This window comes from Carcharodon carcharias, chromosome 11, assembly GCF_017639515.1.
Source record: "Carcharodon carcharias isolate sCarCar2 chromosome 11, sCarCar2.pri, whole genome shotgun sequence".
Classification (NCBI taxonomy): Eukaryota; Metazoa; Chordata; class Chondrichthyes; order Lamniformes; family Lamnidae; genus Carcharodon; species Carcharodon carcharias.
The window spans coordinates 95,640,501-95,663,888 of NC_054477.1; the positions used below are offsets into that span (position 1 = coordinate 95,640,501).

Sequence of the window (23,388 nt, forward strand, 5' to 3'; positions counted from 1 at the left end):
ACTTCCGAAAGGAAAATAGATACTTAAATTTTATGAAAAGGGGACACAGGAAATATATGGCTAGCACAAGGGCTAGTTTACATATATTGTTGCAATCCCAGTGGAGGCCGATAACTTTTTAAAAGAAATTTGAATTCCCAGTGACCGACTAAAGGATCACACACCAAGACCGAACTCAAGTTCTGTCGAAGGGTCATGAGGACTCGAAACGTCAACTCTTTTCTTCTCCGCCGATGCTGCCAGACCTGCTGAGTTTTTCCAGGTAATTCTGTTTTTGTTTTGGATTTCCAGCATCCGCAGTTTTTTTGTTTTTAACACACCAAGACCTCCTGTTTTAAGATTTTTACGGCAACAAACACTTAAATTAACATTGGCTAAATACTATTTAGTGGGCAACTGCTGCATTAAACTATGGAAAAGGTACCCCTTAGAAACTTTAACACAACTGAAAATCCCATGCTGTGTTAATACATTACAGCATGCTCTCAGCATAAATGTAGCCTAGTGGATTGAAGGCCAAATCCCTCCTGGCATTTCAGCAGGCTCTCTTCTCCCTGGCATTTCAGGGTGTCTTCCAGTGTCCTATTTAAACTAAGTCCCCTTCATTCAATCTGAGTATAGTCAAATGGACTTCCAGTTGCAAGATCCATTTTGAGGACTCCTTGGTTCTTAAGTCTCTGTAAGTTCATTTTTTCTAAATAGAAAAGCAACTCACCCAAGCATCCTGATTCCACAGCTGTAGCTTCCCTTCTTTGCACACAAAGCAACATCTTTCTCCCTTTCCAAGTCTGGCAACAACCAGACTAGCTACTTTTTCCTTCATCTCCAGGTGTTAAAGATTTGCACCTAGCTTTTAATAAGGCTAAGACTTAACCTAGGCCGCCGGTCCCCATGGACTTATTGCCGAGCAGCACTAGTAGAAGTTCACATGTCTCTCTCCACTACCCCCTTTTATCTTGAATTAAAAGAGACTGTTTAAAACAACCAGCTTATAAAGCCTTGCATTCAAAATAGCATAAAATATATATTTACAATTACTGGTGCTTTACATTCAACTAGATAATTTACATACAGTATAGGATTATGATATATAGATGAGGTGAGACTGATTGCCCTGGACATCAAGGCAACATTTGACCGAATGTGGCATCAAGGAGCCCTAGCAAAATCGGGGTCAATGGGAATACTCTTCGCTGGTTGGAGTCATACCTAGCACAAAGGAAGATGGTTGTGACCATAAGACATAGGAGCTGAAGTAGGTCATTCAGCCCATCAAGTCTGCTCCGTCATTCAATGAGATCATGGCTCATCTGATAATCCTCAACTCCACTTTCCTGCCTTTTCCCCATAACCGTTGATTCCCTGACTGATTAAAAATCTGTCTATCTCAGCCTTGAATATACTTAACAACCCAGCCTCTATAGCCCTCTGCGGTAAAGGATTCCACAGATTGACTACACTCAGAGAAGAAGTTCTTCATCTCTGTTTTAAATGGGTGCCCCCTTACTCTAAGATTATGCCCTCTGGTCCTAGACTCTCCCACAAGGGGAAACAACCTCTCAGCATCTACCCTGTTAAGCCCCCCTAAGAATGTTTCAATAAGGTCGCCTTTCATTCTTTCAAATTCCAATGAGTACAGGCCCAGTCTACTCAACCTCTCCTCATAAGAAAATCCCTCCATACCTGGGATCAACCTAGTGAACCTTCTCTGGACTGCCTCCAATGCCAGTATATCTTTCCTTAGATAAGGGGACCAAAATTGTTCACAGTATTCTAGGTGTGGTCTCACTAGTGCCTTGTATAATTTTAGCAAGACTTCCCTATTTTTATACTCCATCCTTTGAAATAGAGGCCAACATTCCTTTTGCCTTCCCTATTATCTGTTGAACTTGTATGTTAGCTTTTTGGGATTCATGCACAAGGACTCCCAAATCCCTGTGCTGCAGCCTTCTGCAGTCTTTCTCCATTTAAATAATACTCAGCTCCTCTGTTCTTCCTGCCAAAGTGCATAATCTCACATTTTCCCACATTATATTCCATCTGCCAAGTTTTGCCCAATCACTTAACCTGTCTATATCCCTCTGTAGACTCTGTGTCATCCTCACCACTTGCCTTCCCACCTATTTTTGTGTCATTCACAAATTTGGCGATAGTACATTCACTTCCCTCATCTAAGTCATTAATATATATTGTAAACAATTGAGACCCAAGTACTGATCCCTGTGGCACTCCACGAGTTACAGGTTGCCGTCCCGAAAATGCCCCCCCTCCTCCCCCCCATCCCAACTCTCTGTCTTCTATTGGTCAGCCAATCCTCTATCCATACTACCCCCAACACCATGGACTCTTATTAAGTAGCCTCATGTACGGTACCTTTTCGAACACCTTTTGGAAATCCAAATATATTACATCTACTGGTTCCCCTTTATCTATTCTGCTTGTTACCTCCTCAAAGAAATAATAAATTTGTTAGGCATGATTTCCCCTTCATGAAGCCATGCTGACTCTGCTTGATTACATGTATTTCTAAATGCTCTGCTATTACATCCTTTATAATAGAATCTAACATTTTCCCAATGACAGATGTTAAGCTAACTGGCCTATAGTTACCTGTTTTTTGTCTCCCTCCCTTTTTGAATAAGGGTGTTTTATTGGCCATTCTCCAATCCTCTGGGACTTTTCTAGAATCTAAGGATTCTTGGAAGATTACTGCTTTCCCAGTTCACTCCAGCCAACTCTGCCCTCATTCCATTGAAATTACCCTTATTTAAGTTTAGCACAGTTGTTTCCAACTCAAGTTTCTCACTCTCAAACTGAATGCTAAATTCTACCATATTATGGTCACTGTTTCCTAGGGGATCCTTTACTGAAATCATTTATTAAACCTGCCTCATTACACATTACCAGATCCAAAACAGCCTGATCCCTGGTTGGATTCACAACATACTGTTCTAAGAAACTGTCCTGAATACGCTCCATGAATTCTTGCTCGTGTCTACCTCTGCCATTTTGATTTTCCCAATCTACATGAAGATTAAAGTAACCTATGATTAATGTACTGCTTTTTTTACATGCCCTCATTATCTCAAGATAGATTTTCTGTCCTACAGTACAGCTACTGTCAGGAGCCTATAAACTACTCCCACCAGTGTCTTCTTCCCCTTGTTATTTCTTACCTCCACTCATTTGGATTCTACATCTTCCGATCCAAGATCCTTTCTTGCTATCACACTTATTCCATCTCGTACTAACAAAGCTATCCCACCACCCTTTCCTTCCTGCCTGTCCTTGCAAAAAGTCACATACCCCTGAATATTTAGTTCCCAGCTTTGATCTCCTTGTAATCACGTCTCCATAATGGCTATAAAATCATACCCATTAATCTCTATTTGTGCCATTCATTTATTTTGTTCCGAATACTACATGCATTCAAGTAAAGGGCCATTAATTTTGCCTTTTTACCAACTTTTCCCCCTTTGACCCTATTTGCTGTGTTTTTTTATGTTTATATACTCTGTCCCTTCCTGTCACACTCTGGTTATCATCACCTAGATAGCTGACCTGCAAGGCTGCCATATCCTTTCGCTTTGTAAGCCTACGTATCCCCTTTCCAGAACCCTTCCCCCCCCCCCCACCATTTTATTTAGTTTAAAGCCCTCTCTACAGCCCTAGTTATTCGGTTCGCCAAGATAATGGTCCCAGCATGCTCAAGTGAAACCCGTCCCACCGGAAGAGCTCCCTCTTACCTCAGTACTGGTGCCAGTGCCCCATGAACTGAAACGCATCCTCCCAAACCAAACTCTAACCTTTGACTTTATTTACCCTATGTCAGTTTGTTCGTGGCTCAGGAGGCAATCCCGAGATTATTACCTTGGAGGTTCTGCTTTTTAATTTAGCTCCTAACTGTTCAAATTTTTTCAGCAGAACCTCCTTTCTGGTCCTTTCAATGTTGTTTATACCAACATAGACAACGACAACTGGATCCCTCGCCTCCCACTCCAAGTTCCTCTCCAGCCCTGAGGAGATGTCCTTAACCCTGGCACCAGGCAGGCAACACAGCCTTCGGGACTCGTTCACGGCTGCAGAGAACATCATCTATCTCCCTAGTTATACTGTCCCTACCACTATTACGCTCCCATTTCCTCCCCCCACTTGAATGGCTCCCTATACCACAATGCCAAGGTCAGTCCCCGCTCTCATCCACACAGCTTGCAAGAACCTTGTAACTGTTAGACAGTTGCTGGGACCGAGGCTCCTCAAACACTACCCCCAAGTCGCCATATCTGCTTCACTTAGTCACACCCTCTTGTCCCTGATCACAGACCAAATTTGAATTACTTAATCTGAGAGGTGTGACCACCTTCTGGAGCAAAGTGTCCAGGTAGCTCTCCCCTTCCCTGATGTGGCGCAATGTCTGCAACTCAGACTCCAGCTCCTTAACTCAGGTCTGAAGTTCCTTGAGCTGCAAACACTTGGTGCAGTGATGTGCTCAAAACTTGGTGTGTTCGCTCTGGATCACCTTGGTGTCCAGCAGCTCCCACATGCTGCAGCAGCAACACATTACCCATCCAGCCATCGCTATCGCATTTTATTCAATGTATTAATTACTCTAGTATCTCCACTCTTTACACTATTATTTAATCATACACACCAGTATCGATCTTGTACGTTACAAGCTATCTTTAAGCTTGTTAAGTATAAGAGAAAAAGAAGTCTAGAAATCTAAACACAAACTTAAGACCTTACTTTTACTTTAGACTAGAAATACTCACCAATCCTGCTCACCAATCTACTGCTCTCCATGCTCTTTTCCCTCTCACGTTCTTTAATGGTCTCACACTCTTCTCTCAGTCTCTCACTGTTAAAGGCCCCACTCCTCTTGCACTTGCTCCCTGTAAATGACCATGCTGTTTCTCTCACACTCTCTCATTGTAAATGACCACGCTGTTTCTCTCTCACTCACTTACTGTAAATGAGAAATTGTAAATGGTTGCTGCAGGTCAAGAATCTCAGTTCCAGGACATTAGTGAGCAGGACAAAAACAGAATAACCTGGAAAAACTCAGCAGGTCTGGCAGCATCAGCGGAGAAGAAAAGAGTTGACGTTTCGAGTCCTCATGACCCTTCAACAGAACTTGAGTTCGAGTCCAAGAAAGAGTTGAAATATAAGCTGGTTTAAGATGTGTGTGGGGGGCAGAGAGATAGAGAGAGAGAGAGAGGTGGGGGGGGTGTGGTTGTAGGGACAAACAAGCAGTGATAGAAGCAGATCATCAAAAGATGTCAACGACAATAGTACAATAGAACACATAGGTGTTAAAGTTAAAGTTGGTGATATTATCTAAACGAATGTGCTAATTAAGAATGGATGGTAGGGCACTCAAGGTATAGCTCTAGTGGGGTTTTTTTTTTATTTTTTTTTAATAATGGAAATAGGTGGGAAAAGGAAAATCTTTATAATTTATTGGAAAAAAAAGGAAGGGGGAAACAGAAAGGGGGTGGGGATGGGGGAGGGAGCTCACGACCTAAAGTTGTTGAATTCAATATTCAGTCCGGAAGGCTGTAAAGTCCCTAGTCGGAAGATGAGGTGCTGTTCCTCCAGTTTGCGTTGGGCTTCACTGGAACAATGCAGCAAGCCAAGGACAGACATGTGGGCAAGAGAGCAGGGTGGAGTGTTAAAATGGCAAGCGACAGGGAGGTTTGGGTCATTCTTGCAGACAGACCGCAGGTGTTCTTTAGACCTGCTGAGTTTTTCCAGGTAATTCTGTTTTTGTTTTGGATTTCCAGCATCCGCAGTTTTTTTGTTTTTATCATTAGTGAGCAGGAGTTCCTCAGAGTAGTGTCCTAGTCCTATCCATCTTCAGCTGCTTCATGTTCAGCACCATTCGTGACTCCGCAGATACTGAATCAGACCATAGAACCATAGAAAAGTTACAGCACAGAAGGAGGCCATTCGGCCCATCTTGTCCATGCCAGCCCGAGGACACCCAGGTGCCCTTTTTAATCCCACCTTCCTGCACCCGGCCCATAATCCCTGCACTTTACTGCACTTAAGGTGCAGATCCAGGTACTTTTTAAAAGAGTTTAGAGTTTCTGCCTCTACCACCAACTTGGGCAGCGAATTCCAGATTCCCACTACCCTCTGCGTAAAAAAGTTCTTCCTCATGTCCCCACTACACCTTCTGCTACTTATCTTGAATCTATGTCCCCTGGTTCTAGAACCATGTCCAAATGCAGCAAGACCTGGACAATATCCAAGCTTGGGCTGACAAATGGCAAGTAACATTCGTCCCACACAAGTGCTAGGCAATGACCATCTCCAATAAGAGACAATCTAATCATCGCCCCTCGACATTCAATGGCATTACTATCGCTGAATACCCGACCATCAACATCCTGGGGTTTATCATTTTCCAGAAACTAAACTGAACTAACCATATAAAAGCTGTGGCTACAAGAGCAGCTCAGAGCTTAGGAATCCTGTGTTGAGTAACTCACCTCCTGACTCCCCAAAACCTGTCCATCATCTACAAGGCACAAGTCAGGGCTGTGACGGAACACTTCCCACTTGCCTGGATGAGTGTAGCTCCAACAATACTCAAGAAGCTTGACACCATCCAGGACAAACAGCCTGCTTGATTGGCATCCCATCCAGGAACATTCACATCCTACCACCGACACATAGTGGCGACAGTGTGTACCATCTGCAAGATGCACTGGAGGAACTCACCATGCCTCCTTAGACAGCACCTTCCAAACCCACTAAAGCTACCAGTTAGAAGGGCAAGGGCAGCAGACACTTGGGAACACCACTATCCCTTTCAAGCCACTCACCATCCTGACTTGGAAATACATAGCCGTTCCTTCAGTGTCACTGGGTCAAAATCCTGGAACTCTTTCTCCAACAGCACTGTGGGTGTACCAACACCACATGGACTGCAGCAGTTGAAGAAGGCAGTTCACCACTACCTTCTCAAGGGCAATTAGGGATGGGCAATAAATACTGGCCTAGTCAGCGATACCCACACCCCATGAACAAATAAATTTTTAAATATTGAAGTAGAATCCACTTCAAGTCAATAATTAACTATTTCTGAACTGAAGGCATTTGGATTTTACACAATAAGTGCCATCCATTATTATGTTCTGGTCCTTATTTTATTTTCATGTGTGCTCCTTCTCATTTTGGCAATGGAGCATTATTGTTAAACATATGCTTAGTCCTGCAAATGTGGAATGTACTGGTATTGCATGATTTGGTGCAATTGCATACCATCAATGTTTCTAGTCTTATGTTGGAATAGGATGTGAAATTTCATTTTTGTCCACCTATGCATAAGCATTATACACAAAGGATTTAAAATATAACTATACATTTGTGACTTAATCATTAGGCTCGATGAGATGAGTCATGTAGGTTTTGCCCCATTATTTCATGTAGTTTTTATTCTACGATAGGTAGCTGAATAATTTCATTTCTGTGCTGTCATCATGCCGGAAAGCACCTGTTCAATCAAGACTGTTGGGTTTTTATCTGGGTAGGCACTAGTATGTTTGACACTGATATGAAAATGGTATTTCTGCTTCAAATAAAAAGGTTCAGGAGTTGGATCTTAAACCTGGTGCACGCCAGGGAGTGATCTGTATCACAGTCAGCACTGTGGTAGCTGCGTATGTTGAGAATGTTGTTGTGAGAGTCATGTCTGGTAATAAGGTCCAGATGGTGCCAATGTGCTGATCTTGGTTCTCCAGGACACTTCGTGGCATGGTTTGTTCTGAAAGAAGGTTGAGTTACACAAAGCTCATAGTAGCAGTAAAACTCAAGTAGTCTCTGCTCATTATTATTTATCTTTCCCAGGCTATGATGTCCAAGGTAGGAGGGCCAAGTCTTGTGATCCACACCCATTCCAAGACACCATCCACAAAAGCGCACTCTCAACATATGAGAAGCAAGGGTGGAATATTGCTGACTGGTTTGATGTTAATAACCATATAAATGCTAATATCATTGTGATGGAACCTGTAATTAAAGTCAAGCTCTCATTAACTACAACAGGGATCCAAGGGAGAGAAGACACTGAATGCACAAAGAGCCACTCAAAGTCCAAAAGACTGCTAGGCAGTGTGCCAACGACTACTGATTACAACTATGCCTGAATATCCTGATGTCCTTCGACAGAGAATGCTAAGGGCTTGTATAAAAGGATCAAGGAGGCAATAGGTCCATCCGCAAAGAAAATAGCTCCAATGTAAACAAAGGCAGAAGATCATCACCAACTGCAATAAACAAAGAACAAAAGAGCAAAGAAAAGTGCAGCACAGGAACAGGCCCTTCGGCCCTCCAAGCCTGCGCCGATCATATTGCCTGTCAAACTAAAACATTTTGCACTTCCGGGGTCTGTATCCCTCTATTCCCATCCTATTCATGTATTTGTCAAGCTGCCTCTTAAACACGACTATCGTACCTGTTTCCACCACCTCCTCTGGCAGCGAATTCCAGACACTCACTACCCTCTGCGTAAAAAACTTGCCCCGCACATCTCCTCTATAGTTTTCTCCTCTCACCTTAAATCTATATCCCCTACTAATTGACTCTTCCACCCTGGGATAAAGCTTCTGACTATCTATTCTGTCCATGCCACTCATAATTTTGTAGATTTCTATCAAGTCACCCTCAATCTCCATCACTCCAGTGAGAACAATCCAAGTTTCTCCAATCTCTCCTCATAGCTAATAACCTCCAGACCAGGCAGCATCCTGGTAAACCTCCTCTGCACCTTCTCCAACGTCTCCATATCCTTCTGGTAATGTGGTGACCAAAATTGCACGCAATATTCCAAGTATGGCCTAACCAAGATTCTATACAGCTGCAGCATGACTTCTCAACTTTTATACCCAATACACCTGCTGATGAAGGCAAGCATGCCATATGCCTTCCTGACTACCTTATCCACCTGCGTTGCCACTTTCAGTGACCTGTAGACCTGTACACCCAGATCCCTCTGCGTGTTGATGCAATTAAGGGTTCTGCCATTTACTTTATAATTCCTACCTGTATTAGACCTTCCAAAATACACTACTTCGTATTTGTCCAGATTAAACTCCATCCGCCATTTCTCCGCTCAAGTCTCCAACCGATCTATATCCCATTGTACCCTTTGACAATCCCCTTCACTATCTGCAACTCCTCCAACCTTAGTGTCATCTGCAAACTTACTAATTAGCCCAGTTACATTTTCCTCCAAATCATTTACAGTTGCAGAGATGGATGAAACACTGCCAGGAGAACATGGTCACAGAGGGAGTTCTAGATATTATAGAGAGCCTGCTCATCATGGCAGAGCCAAATGTCGAACGCACAATGGAGGAGCTTAGCAAAGCTATTAACTCACTCGCCATGAGCAAAGTTCCAAATGCATCAAGCACAGGAAACCCGCACTCCTGCAACAACTGCACAAACTTTTCTATCTCTGCTAGAGAGGGGAGTGAGTGCCCCAGGATGAGAGAGATTCAAAGATGTGTGCCTGTTCAAAAACACGGGCAACCACAACAACTAATGATGCAACACCCTGCTGAGCATCATGGGAAAAGTATTTGCCAGTGTTGCCTTTCTCAGACTGTAGATCTTGGATAAATGCATCTATCTGGAATCCCAGTGTGGTTTCAGAACTGGAAAATTAACAGATCTCCTCAGTCCAGCAGCTGCAAGAGGAATGCCAAGAACAAAGGCGACCACTCTATATTGCCTTCATCGATCTCACCAAGATATTCGACCACGTGAGCAGACACAATCTATTTAGGCCGCTGGGATAAAATTGTCTGCCTGCTGAAGCTGCTCAATGTGATCTCCTCTTTCCATGACATGATGAGTAAGGTGATCTATGACACGGCAACATTGGAACTCTTTGAGATCCACAGTGGGGTGAATCAGGGTTGTTTTCCAGAACTGACACTCTGGCATATTCTTTTCTTTCCTGCTGTCATGTGCCTTCAGGTCATCTACAAAGGGTGTCTACTTATATTCCAGAACTGATGGAAATCTGTTCAACATTGCTTACCTGAGATCTAAGACAAAAGTGCACCAAGTCCTCATCAGAGTTGCTTTATACTGACGATGCCGCAATAGCATTCTACACTGAGGAACGCCTTCAGCGGCAAATGGACAAACTCTCTCATGCCTGTAAAGAGTTTGGTTTAACCATTTGCATCAGAAAAGCAAATACCAAGTTGCAGGGCATTGTCATACTGCAATCTATCAGAACTGTCAATGTAATATTGGAGGTTGTTCATAGCTTCAACTACCTAGGCTCTACAATCGCCAAAAATCTGTCACTCCATGCTGAAATCAACACAAGCATCGTAAAAGCTGCAGCTGTTACATCCAAGCTAAGCAAGAGAGTGTGGAACAACAGCAACCTGACTGAGAACACCAAACTGCATGTCGACCAACCCCGCATCCACAGCACACTTCTCTCCAGTGATGACATCTTGGCAGGAGGAAAGGCTGAACAGTTTCCACCTTCACTGATTCAGACATATCCTTAGCATCTAGTGGCAAGAAGAGGTCTCCAGAGGTCCTGGAGCATGCTAATTCCATCAGCATACACTCATTGTTAAACCAACGACATCTGTGATGGCTCAGCTGTATTCATCAGATCAGGTGGCCGTACACCCAAATGCCTTCTGTACAGTGAACTGGCCACTGGCTCATGGCCTCGTGGATATCCAGACCTTCGCCATAAGGATACCTGCAAGCGAGATATAACGATAATGGACATTGAAAATTGGGAGACAGTCACCAACAGCCATGACCTCTAGAGGCTGACTAGAAGCACATTTGAAGAGGCAAGCAGAAACTGAAAGGTCAGTTGGTCGAGAAGAGAATCCAAATAGAGGCCAGTGAATCTTGCATCTTCCCGGCCCATCATTTTTCTCTGCAGCAAATGTAGCAGAGGCTGCCATGCCAATACTCCTGAGTCACACCAGTCAATGCTTAAAAAAAAAGTCCTAGATGGTGTCAACCTTCTTGAGTGTTGACTCATCCAGGCAAGTGCAGAATATTCCATCACACTCCTAACTTGTGCCTTGAAGATGGTGGACAGATTTTGGAGAGCCAGGAAGGGAGTTACTTTTTGCAGAATTTCCACCCACTGACCTGCTCTTGTAGCTACAGTATTTATATGGCTGGTCCAGTTCAAATTCTGGTCAACGGTCACCTCCAGGATGTTGATAATGGGAGACTCAGTGATGGTAATGCCACTGAATGTCAAGGGCAGATAGTTCGTGTAAGGCACTAAGATCTTACTGTATATTTTTCATTTCTATAATATATATATAAATATATACACACATATAATATACATACATATATTATACGCTATTTCTAAAATTAAACTGGGCCTTGGCTGAGCAAGATCCTTAAAATAGCTGAATCTATGTCAGTCTGTGACCCCAGAACAAAAGAAGCCCTTATGCAGCTTCGGGAAAACTCACACCTTGTTATCTTCGAGGAACCACTAACGATCACCTGGGGACTGCACAGCCCAACTTCAAAGAGAGGTGTACAAGGGCAATTTGCATTTGATAACCCAGCTTGCCAGCACAAAACACTGCTGATGATCGAAAGTAGATTAAAGGGGCGATAATTGGCCAGGGTGGATATGTTATGCTTGTTGTGGACAGGATATATCTGGGCAATTTTCCATATTGCTGGGTAGGTACCAGTGTTGTAGTTATCCTGGAACAGTTCGGTCAGGGGGGAAGCTAGTTCTGGAGCACAAGTCTTCAGTACGATTGTCAAAATATTGTCAGGGTCCATAGTCTTTGCAGTATCCAGTGCCTTCAGTTGTTCCCTGATATCATAGCCTCCTGAGGAGGTTGAGATGGATCACCCACCCGGCACTACTGGCTGAAGATGGTTCCAAATGTCTTGTCTTTTGCACTGATGTGCTTGGCTTCCCCATCATTGAGGATGGGGATATTTGTGGAGCTTTGTTCTCCTGTTAGTTGTTTGATTGTCCACCGCCATTCATGACTGGATGTGGCAGGACTGCAGAGATTAGAGACGATCCGCTGGTAGTGGGATCACTTAGCTGTCTATCACTATTTGGCATGCAATCAGTCCTGTGTTGTCTCTTCACCAGATTGACGCCTCATTTTTAGGTATGCCTGGTACTGCTCCTGGCATGCCTTCCTGCACTCTTCATTGAACCAGGATTGATCCCCTGACTCGATGATAGTGGCAGACTGGGGACTATGCCAGGTCATGAGATTACAAATTGCGGCTGAATATAATTCTGCTGCTGCTGATGGCCTACAGTGCCTCATGGATGCCCATGAGTTGCTAGATCCATTCAAAATCTATCCCATTTAGCACAGTGGTAGTGTCACACAACACAATAGAGGCTATTCTTAATGTGAAGGCTGGACTTCATCTCCACAACGACTATGCGGTGGTCACTCCTACCAATCTACTGTTCTTCTACTGTCAATGACAGATGTATCTGCGACAGGTAGATTGGTAAGGGCAAAGTCAAATAGGTTTTTCCTTCTTGCTTGTTCCTTCACCACCTGCTGAAAACCCAGTCTAGCAGCTTTGTCCTTTAGAACTCAGCCAGCTCAGTCATGCTACCGAGCCACTCTTGGTGATGGATATTGAAGTCTCCCACTCAGAGTATGTTATGTGCCCTTGCCACCCTCAATGCTTCTTCCAATTGGTTTTCAACGTGGAGGAGTACTGATTCATCAGCTGAGGGGGTGGCACCAGGGAGGGGCAGGTGTAGGAGTGGTAGCTGGTAATCAATCAGGAGGAGGTTTCCTTGCCCATATTTTACCTGATGCCATGAGGCTTCATGGAGTCTGGAGTCAATGTTGGGGACACTCAGGGCAACTCCCTCCCCCATTGTATACCACTGTGCTGCCACCTCTACTGGGCCTGTCCTGCCTGTGGGGCAGGGATGGTGATAGTGGAGTCTGAGACATTGTAAAGTGTGATTCTGCAAGTATGACTATGTCAAGCTGTTGCTTTACTGGTATGTGGGACCAGTAAATGGGAAAGAAAACCAGTCAAGATTCTGTCCCAATTTTGGCACAAGCCCCCAGATGTTAGTCAGGAGGACTGTGCACGGTCGAAAGGACTGGATTTGCTATTGTTGTTTCTGGTACTCTGTCTGGTTTCATTCCATTTGTAAGGCTTTGTAGTGGCTTATTACAACTGTCTGGCTTGCTAGGCCATTTCAGAGGGCATTTAAAAGGCATTTAAAATGCTGTGGCTCTAGAGACATATTTAGGCCAAACCAGGTAAGGACGGCAGATTTCCTTCCCTGAAGGGCATTAGTGAACCAGGTGGGTTTAGACCCATCTGGCTTCATGGCCACCATTGCTAAGACGAGCTTTAAGTTTCAGATTTAAGGCTTTATGGTCACCATTACTGAGACGAGCTTTAAATTCTAGATTTAATAATTGGATTTAAATTCCACCAGCTGCATTGGTGGGATTTGAACCATGTCTCCCCAGAGCATTAGCCTGGGCTGCTGGATTACTAGTCCAATGAGATTACCACTATGTCAGCACCTCCCCAGATGTTTCAACATCTGATCAGATGTGATGTTAGACGTCTAGGTACTATTTTTTCATCCAAATTTAATGACTCTCAGTTTTCTTCAGAACTCTTTCCATCGCAAACAAATTAAGAGCTAACTACTGTGAACTAAATTTCTCAGAAGCCAAATTTAAATGTGCCGTTTCATTTTAACTTTGAAGCTCAGTGATTAAGTGCACCACTTGTTATATTGCACTGGACAAGCCAGGGCGCTCTTTAACTGCAATGGCATAAAGCTTTGCTAAATTTAAGGATGATCACTGTGGGGAATGAAAACGTCATACCGAGGGTGGCCTGCACTGCAATTGGCCTCCGGATCTGGCTTCGGAAACAGGAAAAAAAAAGTCAAGATTTCTGCTCCAACTCAATTCCATTCCTTCACCACTCAGCAAAATCCTGATCATTGCTTTACGCCTTGAAATAAATATGGATTAACTCCAACCAAGGAACCATCCTGAATATATTTCAGATTGAACCCGTAAAGCATGCAGAATTTTTATTTTTCACCCATTAGTTTAGCCTGAATTCAAATGCAGGTCCCAGAAGTAAAGCATCTTATTCTTATTTCAAGACTTAAAGTAAATATGAGATTTGTCAGCACTAGAAATTATGGCTGCTTAATGCAAACACCTAAGAAGTGTTCTATTATCTACACTTCAGTCAAATTAGGTATACCGATGCCATGTAGGTTAGAATCTTCCTTGAAGACCAAACTGGTCCAACAGAAAAGTGTAAGTCTGCCCACTACCCCCCACCGCCAAAAAACATAATGAGAAACAGACCCGGATGTTCTGAGGAGCAGCAATCATTATCGGACCGCCACTCTGCTTGAACTCTGCCCCAACACAACGCTGCTCCGCATTTCGCACTGGATCTTCCGAACCTGGCTTTCCCAGGAATAGTGAGCAGAGCATCCCTCAGAGAGCTCCATTGCAGAAGAGTGAAGTTGGGGTTAAGACAGGAAATGTCCCCTTTTTACAGCACTCACTGCTGTATGGGAAGGTGGCAGGCAGGTGGGCTCAGGGGGTTAGTCAGAGGTCAGGCGGGGGAGAAGTCAGGGGAGTAGTTGGTAGTCGGGAAAGATCAGGTTAGGGGATGGGGGTGATTAGGCTATCAGTTATATACCTACCCAGGTGTTAAGATCAGGTTCTTTTCTGTCTAACATACCCTGAGTAACTAGATAAATACTGAGGAATTGTCCGAAGTACCTGACCCTAGCTCAGAGACACAAGCAGGGGGTCCAGGGAAGCAGGAAGTTCAAACTTCCCTGGCAATTCCCACAGACGTCAATGCGTCAGGACTTCACTAGGGCCTGACGCACATCTTCATTCGTATGTCCAGTTTCTGACAATTCAGAGACAAGGTGATTTAGGCCATAGCAACTCACCATCCAATAACAGTATTTTTTTTAAATGGGCCTTTACAAGTGCAAATAGAAAGTAGAAGCATTTTGTCCAGAAGAATATGTATTCAAAAAATATTAACCTGCATCTAGGATAACGAGATCACTCTGTAAATTGAAACAAACATCAAGTAAACGTCACAATTTTCACAACTGTCAACAGGAACCAAGTCTTCTTCCTAGCCTTGGCAAACACCACTGATTTTGCAAGCAATCAGGCTGGGGTCACATACTACCACAGTGGTTTGTGCAATAAAATCCAGTCAAACGTAACTGGATGTATTATTTTTCCCCTCCTTTAAAAGTATTACATTTATATAAGAAAATGTTACATTTATCTCTCAAGGCTAACAGTAAGACCATGTGCTATCAGGAGCTGCAGACTGAAAGTACAATCCAATTTATTAGTCAACAAGTATACAAGTACTGTACTTTGAAAGGGACTATCAATACTTGCACTTGCTTTGGATTATAGCTACTTACCTATAAAAAAGATAAAAGGAAGTTGACGGCTAGTAGCAGTAGTACATATACAACCTTCAAGACTATTTTATCTCAAAGCCTCTAGCTTCTGAACTATGCAAGGTGAAAAACAACTACTGTACATTTCCCAAAACACTTCACAATTAATGAGTAGTTCTAAACATCAAACTCTACATGTTAATTTGGGTTGCAATTGTGTACAAAAAAATGCTATTTTGTTCAGATCTTAACACAATTTTTTCTATATATTTGCTATACATATCCTTAGGCCTATACATAGAAATGGTTTCCTGATAGTATATCACTGAGCCTAATCAACCATTACAAATCTCATTTAATGCCGCAGCATGGAACACCGAATTAATATTCTTTGAACAAAGGATTTTGCATACATATTTCACCAGCAAAAGCATGAAAAGAGGGCACCCACAACTAAATCATGCAGAATCTAGAAAAAATAGCTACATATTTAAAAGTATTTGATTTGGCATTAATCCTGTACAACTCTTAGAGGACATAGTCATGACATCTAAATTCTCAAAAGACACTCACTAACCATGCAGACAGTACTGAACAATAATAAAATTATGTGGTTCTTTATTAAATGCTCCAAATGAATTGTGATCACTTAACTGCTAGGCCACTACAAATAACATTTCATCGAGCATTTAGGACAATTTTGTTGGCACGTACATGAATTTATCAATCACAATGGCAAAGGAAAACTTTTAAGGCACAGTTACCTACCCTGAAATCTGTTGAAAAATCTGAAGAAATAGAATCAGAGGACATAACTGCAGTAGTCTTGTACACAGTTTGCTCAGAGACAGATGAGGTGATACTATGGAAGGAAAGGGCAAAAATTAAAGTGCAAATTTACACTGAGGTGTCTAAGTTCATATAGTATCATTCACTTGTGTAAATTAATCCTCAGTTCCAACTGACCTCAATTCAATGACATGCACTGCAACTACAGTACATTGTAACAGTCTTCAATTTAGACTCACCTGTGATCAACTGTCTCAAAATTACGTGCAAGCCGAATTGTAGAAGCAGCATGCTATTAGACAAAGCTAAGCAAAAGTATAACCAAAGATTCACAATTCATTTATTTAGCGAACGATCAAGTTCTGCAGTCCTTCCACATCCAGCGACAAATGGTCAGGGGCAATTAAGCAATGAGTGGGTGGAGAAGGTCCCATGAACATCTTCAATGTTGGTGCAGCCCAGCATGTGAGAGAAAAATACAAAGCTGAGGCATTGTCAACCATCTTTATTCAGAAGTGCCTGCTCCTTCTCTGCCCGAGGACCTCACCATTACAGAAACCAGTCTTCACCCAATTCAATTAATTCCATGTGATATCAAGAAAGGCCTATTCACAGAGGATCTAACAAAGACTACAGCACCTAACAACATCCCTAGTGAAGACAAACTCCAGAAATAGCTGTGCTTCTAAACAAGCTGTCACAGTACATCAAAAACACTGGCATCTACCCAATGTGGAAAATTGTCCATATGTATCAAGCCCACAAGAACAAATCCAGCCCAGACTATTACCATCCAATAAACCTATTCTCAATCAGCCAAGAGTTGAAGGAGCGCTATCAAGCAGAATTTACTCACCACTAAATTGTTCACTAATGCTCAGTTTTGGTTCCATCAGGACCACTCAGCGCCAGAGCTCATTACAACCTTGACCCAAACATGGCCAATAGAGCTGAATTCCAGAGGCAAGGCAAAAATGACTGCTAGGAGTCCTACTGCTGCCCAAAGGAGAACACCCAGAAACTGGTATGTTCCCTTTGTAATAAAATAGACCATTCCAGACCAGAGTGCTGGAAATTGTGAGGAAAGCCTAATGGCTCCACGTAAGTCATCCCCAAAGGATGCCCCAGTGGGTAGTGTGGCAGAGCAGAAACCTTTCCCTTGGAGGGCGAGGGGCTGTGCTTGTCTGAGCTGGCCAACCTCAGAGAGCTTCCGAAGTTTTGTCATTTCAGGAACAGTGTTCCGTCTAACCGTCCCAAAATGTGAGCAAGTCCATTATATTGCTCCAGGACACAAGGGCCACCCAGTCCTTAATGTTAGAGGGAAACATAAACCTATACCAACCGCATCCCCACCACCCCGAGTCCTCCCTGAAGGCCAAAGCACTGACAAATGAACTGGGAGGAGGATCTGTGTTTGCACCCTCTATAGGGTCCACCTAGAGCGTGACCTTGTTTCAGGCCCAATTGTCCCTGAACTACCAGTAGCAGGAATTGATTTCCTCCTCAGAAACGATTTGGCTGGCAGCAAAGTGTTAGCCAACAAAGGAAAATAGGTCAATGTCAGCCAGCAGAAATCTGCAGGAGTACAGAAGGCCCAGAAGGGTGAAACAAAACCCATAACCATTGAGTGAGGGCTGCTTGAATGTAACAAGGCCAAAGCCAAGCCAGGTAAAATTAAAAGAGATCCAGGAAGGACCAACAGAAATTAAAATAGACTCTTAGAATATCCTAGAATTATACAGGGACCAGTGATGATCCAGGGCAGGGAAAGAGAGAGTGAAGGAAATGCCCAAAATAGTTGAAGAGCCTGAAGGCAGGCAAGTTAGTAAACCACAAAAGACTAAGTTTAAGGAATTACCTGAAGCATGGCTTGCAGAAATCTTCTTTCCAAACTTAAACAGGGACAAAGGGAGTTGCCAAACCAACGAGCAGATAGGGAGTGAGATGCCTCCTCCAGTTGAAATGCTGCAAGGGAGTGTACCTGGAGCTGCACATCCACTTGGGGGCACTGGCGTTGTAAGGGACAGGGAACAAGTTAGGAGAACATCCACTCCCAATCTAAAGGCATCAGCTAAGAAGCTACTGATTGGTCTTGCCAGCGGCTTTATGGCAGATTTAAGCGGGGGCCAGGAATATTCCCGAATTGGCCCAGAAAGAGTGAGGGTGATGCCTCACTTAGTTGAAAAGCCAGAGGGAGGTACAGCAAGAACTGAGCCTCCACCAAAGGGCAGTACTGTTCCAAAAGACCTACAACCTGCCACCCAACTGACTGGAGAGATTCTAACCAGATTGGATCCCATACCCACCCACCTGACAGGGCTGCCCACTGCATTTAAAATGATTCAATGTAACAACCTACAGGCTACTGTAGCCCTAGCTGGTACGGATGCAGGAAAGGCTCCTTACAGAAGGCAGTCTTCCTATCATTCAGGAGCAGATTGCCCACCTGAAGCCGTGCCAACCCATAGCACCTAGCAACAGTAACTGGAACACCCGAGAGGTGCTAGCACCTGAGCCAGGCACTAAACTGGGATCCCCGAAAGAAAGCAAAGTCCCATTAAAACACATCAATCTCTTGACAATCAGCATAACCACAGTCCCTGGGTTTGAACAACTGAATCCACAGGTTACCAAGGTGGACAGGGAGGAGCTAAGCTGGACCAGAGCCAATCAACCCTATGATTAAAGGACCTGGTTTTCAGAGTGAGATACCTGCATTCCCCTGAAGCTGGTCCAGAATGGCTGGACCCTTACTCAGCCTGTGTGCAAACTACCCTGTAAAATTACCAGACCCTTTGGAGGGCATTTAATCAGGAGTTGGACAGGCAGTGTTCTGAACCCAATGGCTTTGCTTATACCTGATCCCTAACAGAGGAAAATTCGGAAATACAGCCCCAACCAGGCTTCCCACGAAGACAGATTTGAATCTTCCCAAGTCACCTAATCATTCCACGTTCCAGGACAGGACTATGTCCTGGCTGACGCACTAACCCAGATTTAAACCGCAAAAAAAATACAGTGGGAAACTGCCATTGCCCCTGATTGTTGTGTGTCTGATATGCAAGTGTGAATGAGAGGATGAATGCATACTTCTTTACCTCCTGTTCTTCCTTCATCAGATCACATAAAAAAAAATTTTTTTTCTCCAAGGTCATGAGGATTTAAGACCTCACACTGTATATTTTTATTTTATACTCTAAAATTTTGAAATTGAACCAAGACCTTTAAAATGTCTGAACCTATGTCTGTGTATAACCCCGAAACAAAAGAAGCTACTTGACAGTTTTGGGAAAACTCGGTCCTTGTTATCTCTGAGGAGCACTAATGACCCCTGTGGACTGTACAGCCTAACTTCAAAGGGAGCTATACAAAGTCCATCTGCATTTAATAACCCAGGCTGGCCAGAAGGGGATGGATTCTCTGCTAAGGCAAAGGCCCCGCAACTTCCCCTTCCATTCCCAATGGCTAAGGCATTTAAGTCTCTGGAACGCAGACAATGGATACACACCCTTTGTCAAAGATGGTGGAAAGGTGGGAGTCATGTGACATGGCCCACTGGTATGTGGAACAAGTAATATTGCCTTGTTGAGCTGAAAAGCTCAGGCTGCTGTTTACCATCTAACTAGCAGCCTCATAGGCAAGGAGCTCTGCACAGGTGTAATACCTGGCCCCATCTACACTGCTTCTGTTAGAAATTCTGTACCATCACTTACAAGACTGATTAATCTTTGCACACCTATCTCATTGTGTGAAGTCAACACCACTGGTAAAGTAAGTTATCCAGCATCAGTTTCCAACCTGCTGACCTCTGTGAAGGAATACCTCATTGGACTTTGATTCTGGACACCAGAACTCAGGTGAACCAATATTTATTTTCTCTGTGGTCTCTGTACGGTAAAACCTTCTTTTATCTATCCCAAGTGTGGAAGCAATGTTGCGACCTTCCTTTTGCATTTTGAATGTGTGCAATAAACTAACCCTTTAGTTCATCCTATCTCAAATTTGCTGTGGAGTTATTAATAAAACATTGGATCTCAAAAACCAAAGGTGTTGAGAAATATGCCACCGTTTATAAAGTGGGAAACAAATCAAAACATCTGTTTATGGATGGTGGTGAAAGGAGAAATTAGTGCTGTTAAATTAACCTCCCGCCTGTCTGTAACAAAGAGAAAATTTCTGAATGCATGATGTCTTGGGCCTTATTTACAAGGTTGCTCCGGTCTTCTGCAAGCTTACCTTCACTGGTCAATACACATGTTGGGGTTCTTACAGTTCCACACGCTATAAGGTTGGCCTTATCGGCAACTTCGTAAATAGGGTCCAAGCCATTTGCTCACCATGCAAGCTTGATGCTGAAATAAGGCACACCAAAGACATCTTGCGGGATAATGGCTAGCCTGATCAGATCATTTTGCACCTTATATCACACAAACTCATGAATGGGCTAAGGCTTTCACTTTCAGTCCCGAAAAGTGCACAGTTTACCTCAGATTACCCTGGAAGGGTAAGGTATCTCAAAAATTTGGGCAACAAGTGAAGCTGTTTCACACTGCTACTATGCAGTAGCAACATGAGTGGTATTCGCCACTAACAGGACGTTCTGCCTATCACACAAATGAGTAATGTGGTATATGAATTTCAGGGCCAATGTGATGCTAGGTATGTAGGCCATACATCCCAAAGACTGGCAGATCGTATCATAAGGAATATCCCTTCTGCTGTTTACAATAGGCAAGGTACAAACCATACCCAACCAGCTCATGCTTGCAAACTCAAAACATAGTGTCCAATATTAGATGCGATTCCGCGACTGGACTGCATTTGCTAAGTAATCCTGTGCGCGCTAAACTGGTTGTCAGTGTAATTTTTAGGATTGTCAGTCAGGCTCACAGTGTGGCGCATGTGTGTGTACTGGAAGCTACATATGTTAATATACTGGGTCATGTTCTTTGCAGACAAAAAGGACATCTACACACATTGTGCTTGTTTTCAGTTGAACAAGTGACAGCCATTCGCAGGTTCATTCCTCAGAATAATGCCTTGACCAATCAAGTGTTAAAATGCCTGGTTTAAATTTCAAACAATGCTTGGACGTTAATTGTCAGTCACCATTAGCTGGTGCATTTGTCATGGCAATCTTTCTGCCAATCAAAGTCCACTTACCAACCAATCAGCACTCTCTTCTCATACAGTATAAAGTTGTTGCTTCCCCTGACATTGGCATTCTTGTGATTGTCCTGATGAGTTCAAGACGAAAAGCTTTGACAAAATGTCTTTTTTCAACAATACCCAAATTCTTTCTGACCTTGTAAAGTTTACTTGGTTCAAAAACCATGGAATGTTTCGCTTTATTCTCTTAGCAAGGGTATTAGATCTCAAACTTTGCCTATTTTAAATAAAATGTTATTAGTCCCTAGCCGAATTGTACCAAAAACTTGGGGGCTTGATCTAGGATCATAAGATCTGAATGTACAGATACTTCGATTATGAAGACAAATAAGTGAATTATAAAATTCTCCAAATCTGAGCCACAAGAAAAAAACATCATGTTGAATAGACTGCCATAGCCGCTCCCTGAAAGGAAACAATCTGTCCTTTGAAAAGAAATGTCAGGCAAGTGCAATTTCAAATGCCATGCTTCATTATAGGAACAGAAAATTACCTCACCAATATACCACAGTCTTCATCAAGCCAAGCAACTAAAGATGTAAGCTCTTCCAGGACGACAGCAACGGACTTAAATTCTTCTTACAAGCACTCATACATCCTCTTATCACATCTCCCCAAAGTATCTCAAAGTGCTTCCCACACATTTATTTACTTTGAAATTCCTTACGAAGGCAAGCACCACAGTGACAACAAGATCCCACAAACATCACTGGAATAAATTATCCATTCTTTTATTGGTCATGTTGGTTGAGGAAGTTGTGTTCAATAGGATACTAGCAGAACTCGCTCTTCCTATTGTTAACTTCTACCCAAACCACCAAAAGAGATTTTTAATGCAGCTTAATTTCTGACCGGAAAAAACGCACATGCAATATTCCCTCAGTACATGCTCGGCCGTTGGACTAGATTTTGTGTTCAAGTCCTGAAATAGAGATTGAACCAATAGTCTTCTGGCAAAAGAAAGCAAAGCTGACAGTATTGCACATTATATCAACACCACTAAAAAGAACGACCAACGATGCTTAAAAAACAGAAAACCAGCATTAGAAGTGCAATTACATCCAATTAGGGAGAGTAGATCTACAAAAAAGCCACATGGTTACAGTTGGTTTAATTAAAACTTTACACACAATAGTGGTGCTCATTTGTTGAGCAGCAACTAATGCTGCAAGACATAATAACAATAGTTCTTTCAATGCTGCACTTCTAAATCACACCTTGTGAAATAAATAGGTACTTCACAGTCATAAAAAAGCTATTAATATGTTACAGCTGTGTTTCCAATACATTAACCAGCAACATGGCTAATTGAGAATCCAGATGTGGCAAATTGCATTTCTGATGAGTAATTTAAAATTTTAGTTATAGCCACGTCATTAGGGAAAAATGGTAAAATGAAAAACCAAGAATGCAAGTCTCTATTTGATTGGGGTGTGTTTAACTTCCTTGGTTACTAAATTTACCAGCATTGTTCAAGAACATGTCATACATTTTCCGCTAAAATTAATACTTGGTCGAAATGTATCACCATGGCTACACCTTTGGCTTGTAAGGGATTTCTCTTGGACAACAATGGTTTAAGATTTAGCAATACATTCACAGTTTCTCAGTATGCTACAACGATATAGGTACAAACATCACATTTAACAGGGCCAACTAAATAGCTCACAGACGCAAAGATCTTTATGGAAATACAAGTGTCAAATCGGTTTCATAACCACAATCTATGAAATCAGTAATGTCTGTAACAGGGATGAAATCTGGGTGTAAATCAAAGTATAGTTCAGAATGGAGAAGCTGTATTTCAGGTGAAATGCTACAGAGAACCAAGAAGTCACTTGAGAAAGTACCAACATGTGACAAGTATATTACAGTTATACAAAAGGGAAATAACTTACAGAAGACGGGGCAAATCCACTTGACAGCACAAGAGAATTCAAGCCAACAGGAAAAGCTAATAAGAATTTGTA

General features: G+C 42.8%; 1 protein-coding gene across 3 annotated transcripts in view; it reads right to left on the reverse strand.

Annotated features, from left to right (window-relative positions):
• mtmr2 (myotubularin related protein 2) overlaps positions 1–23,388 on the reverse strand; it is a 109,506-nt gene that overhangs the window by 80,342 nt on the left and 5,776 nt on the right. For all 3 annotated transcript variants that reach the window (XR_005944418.1, XM_041198898.1, XM_041198897.1), the window contains exon 2: positions 16,229–16,322. Coding sequence is in view for 2 of the 3 variants with exons in the window: in XM_041198898.1 (XP_041054832.1) it covers positions 16,229–16,322 (94 nt within the window). In the remaining variant the exon portion in view is untranslated. The remainder of the gene's footprint in view (positions 1–16,228; positions 16,323–23,388) is intronic.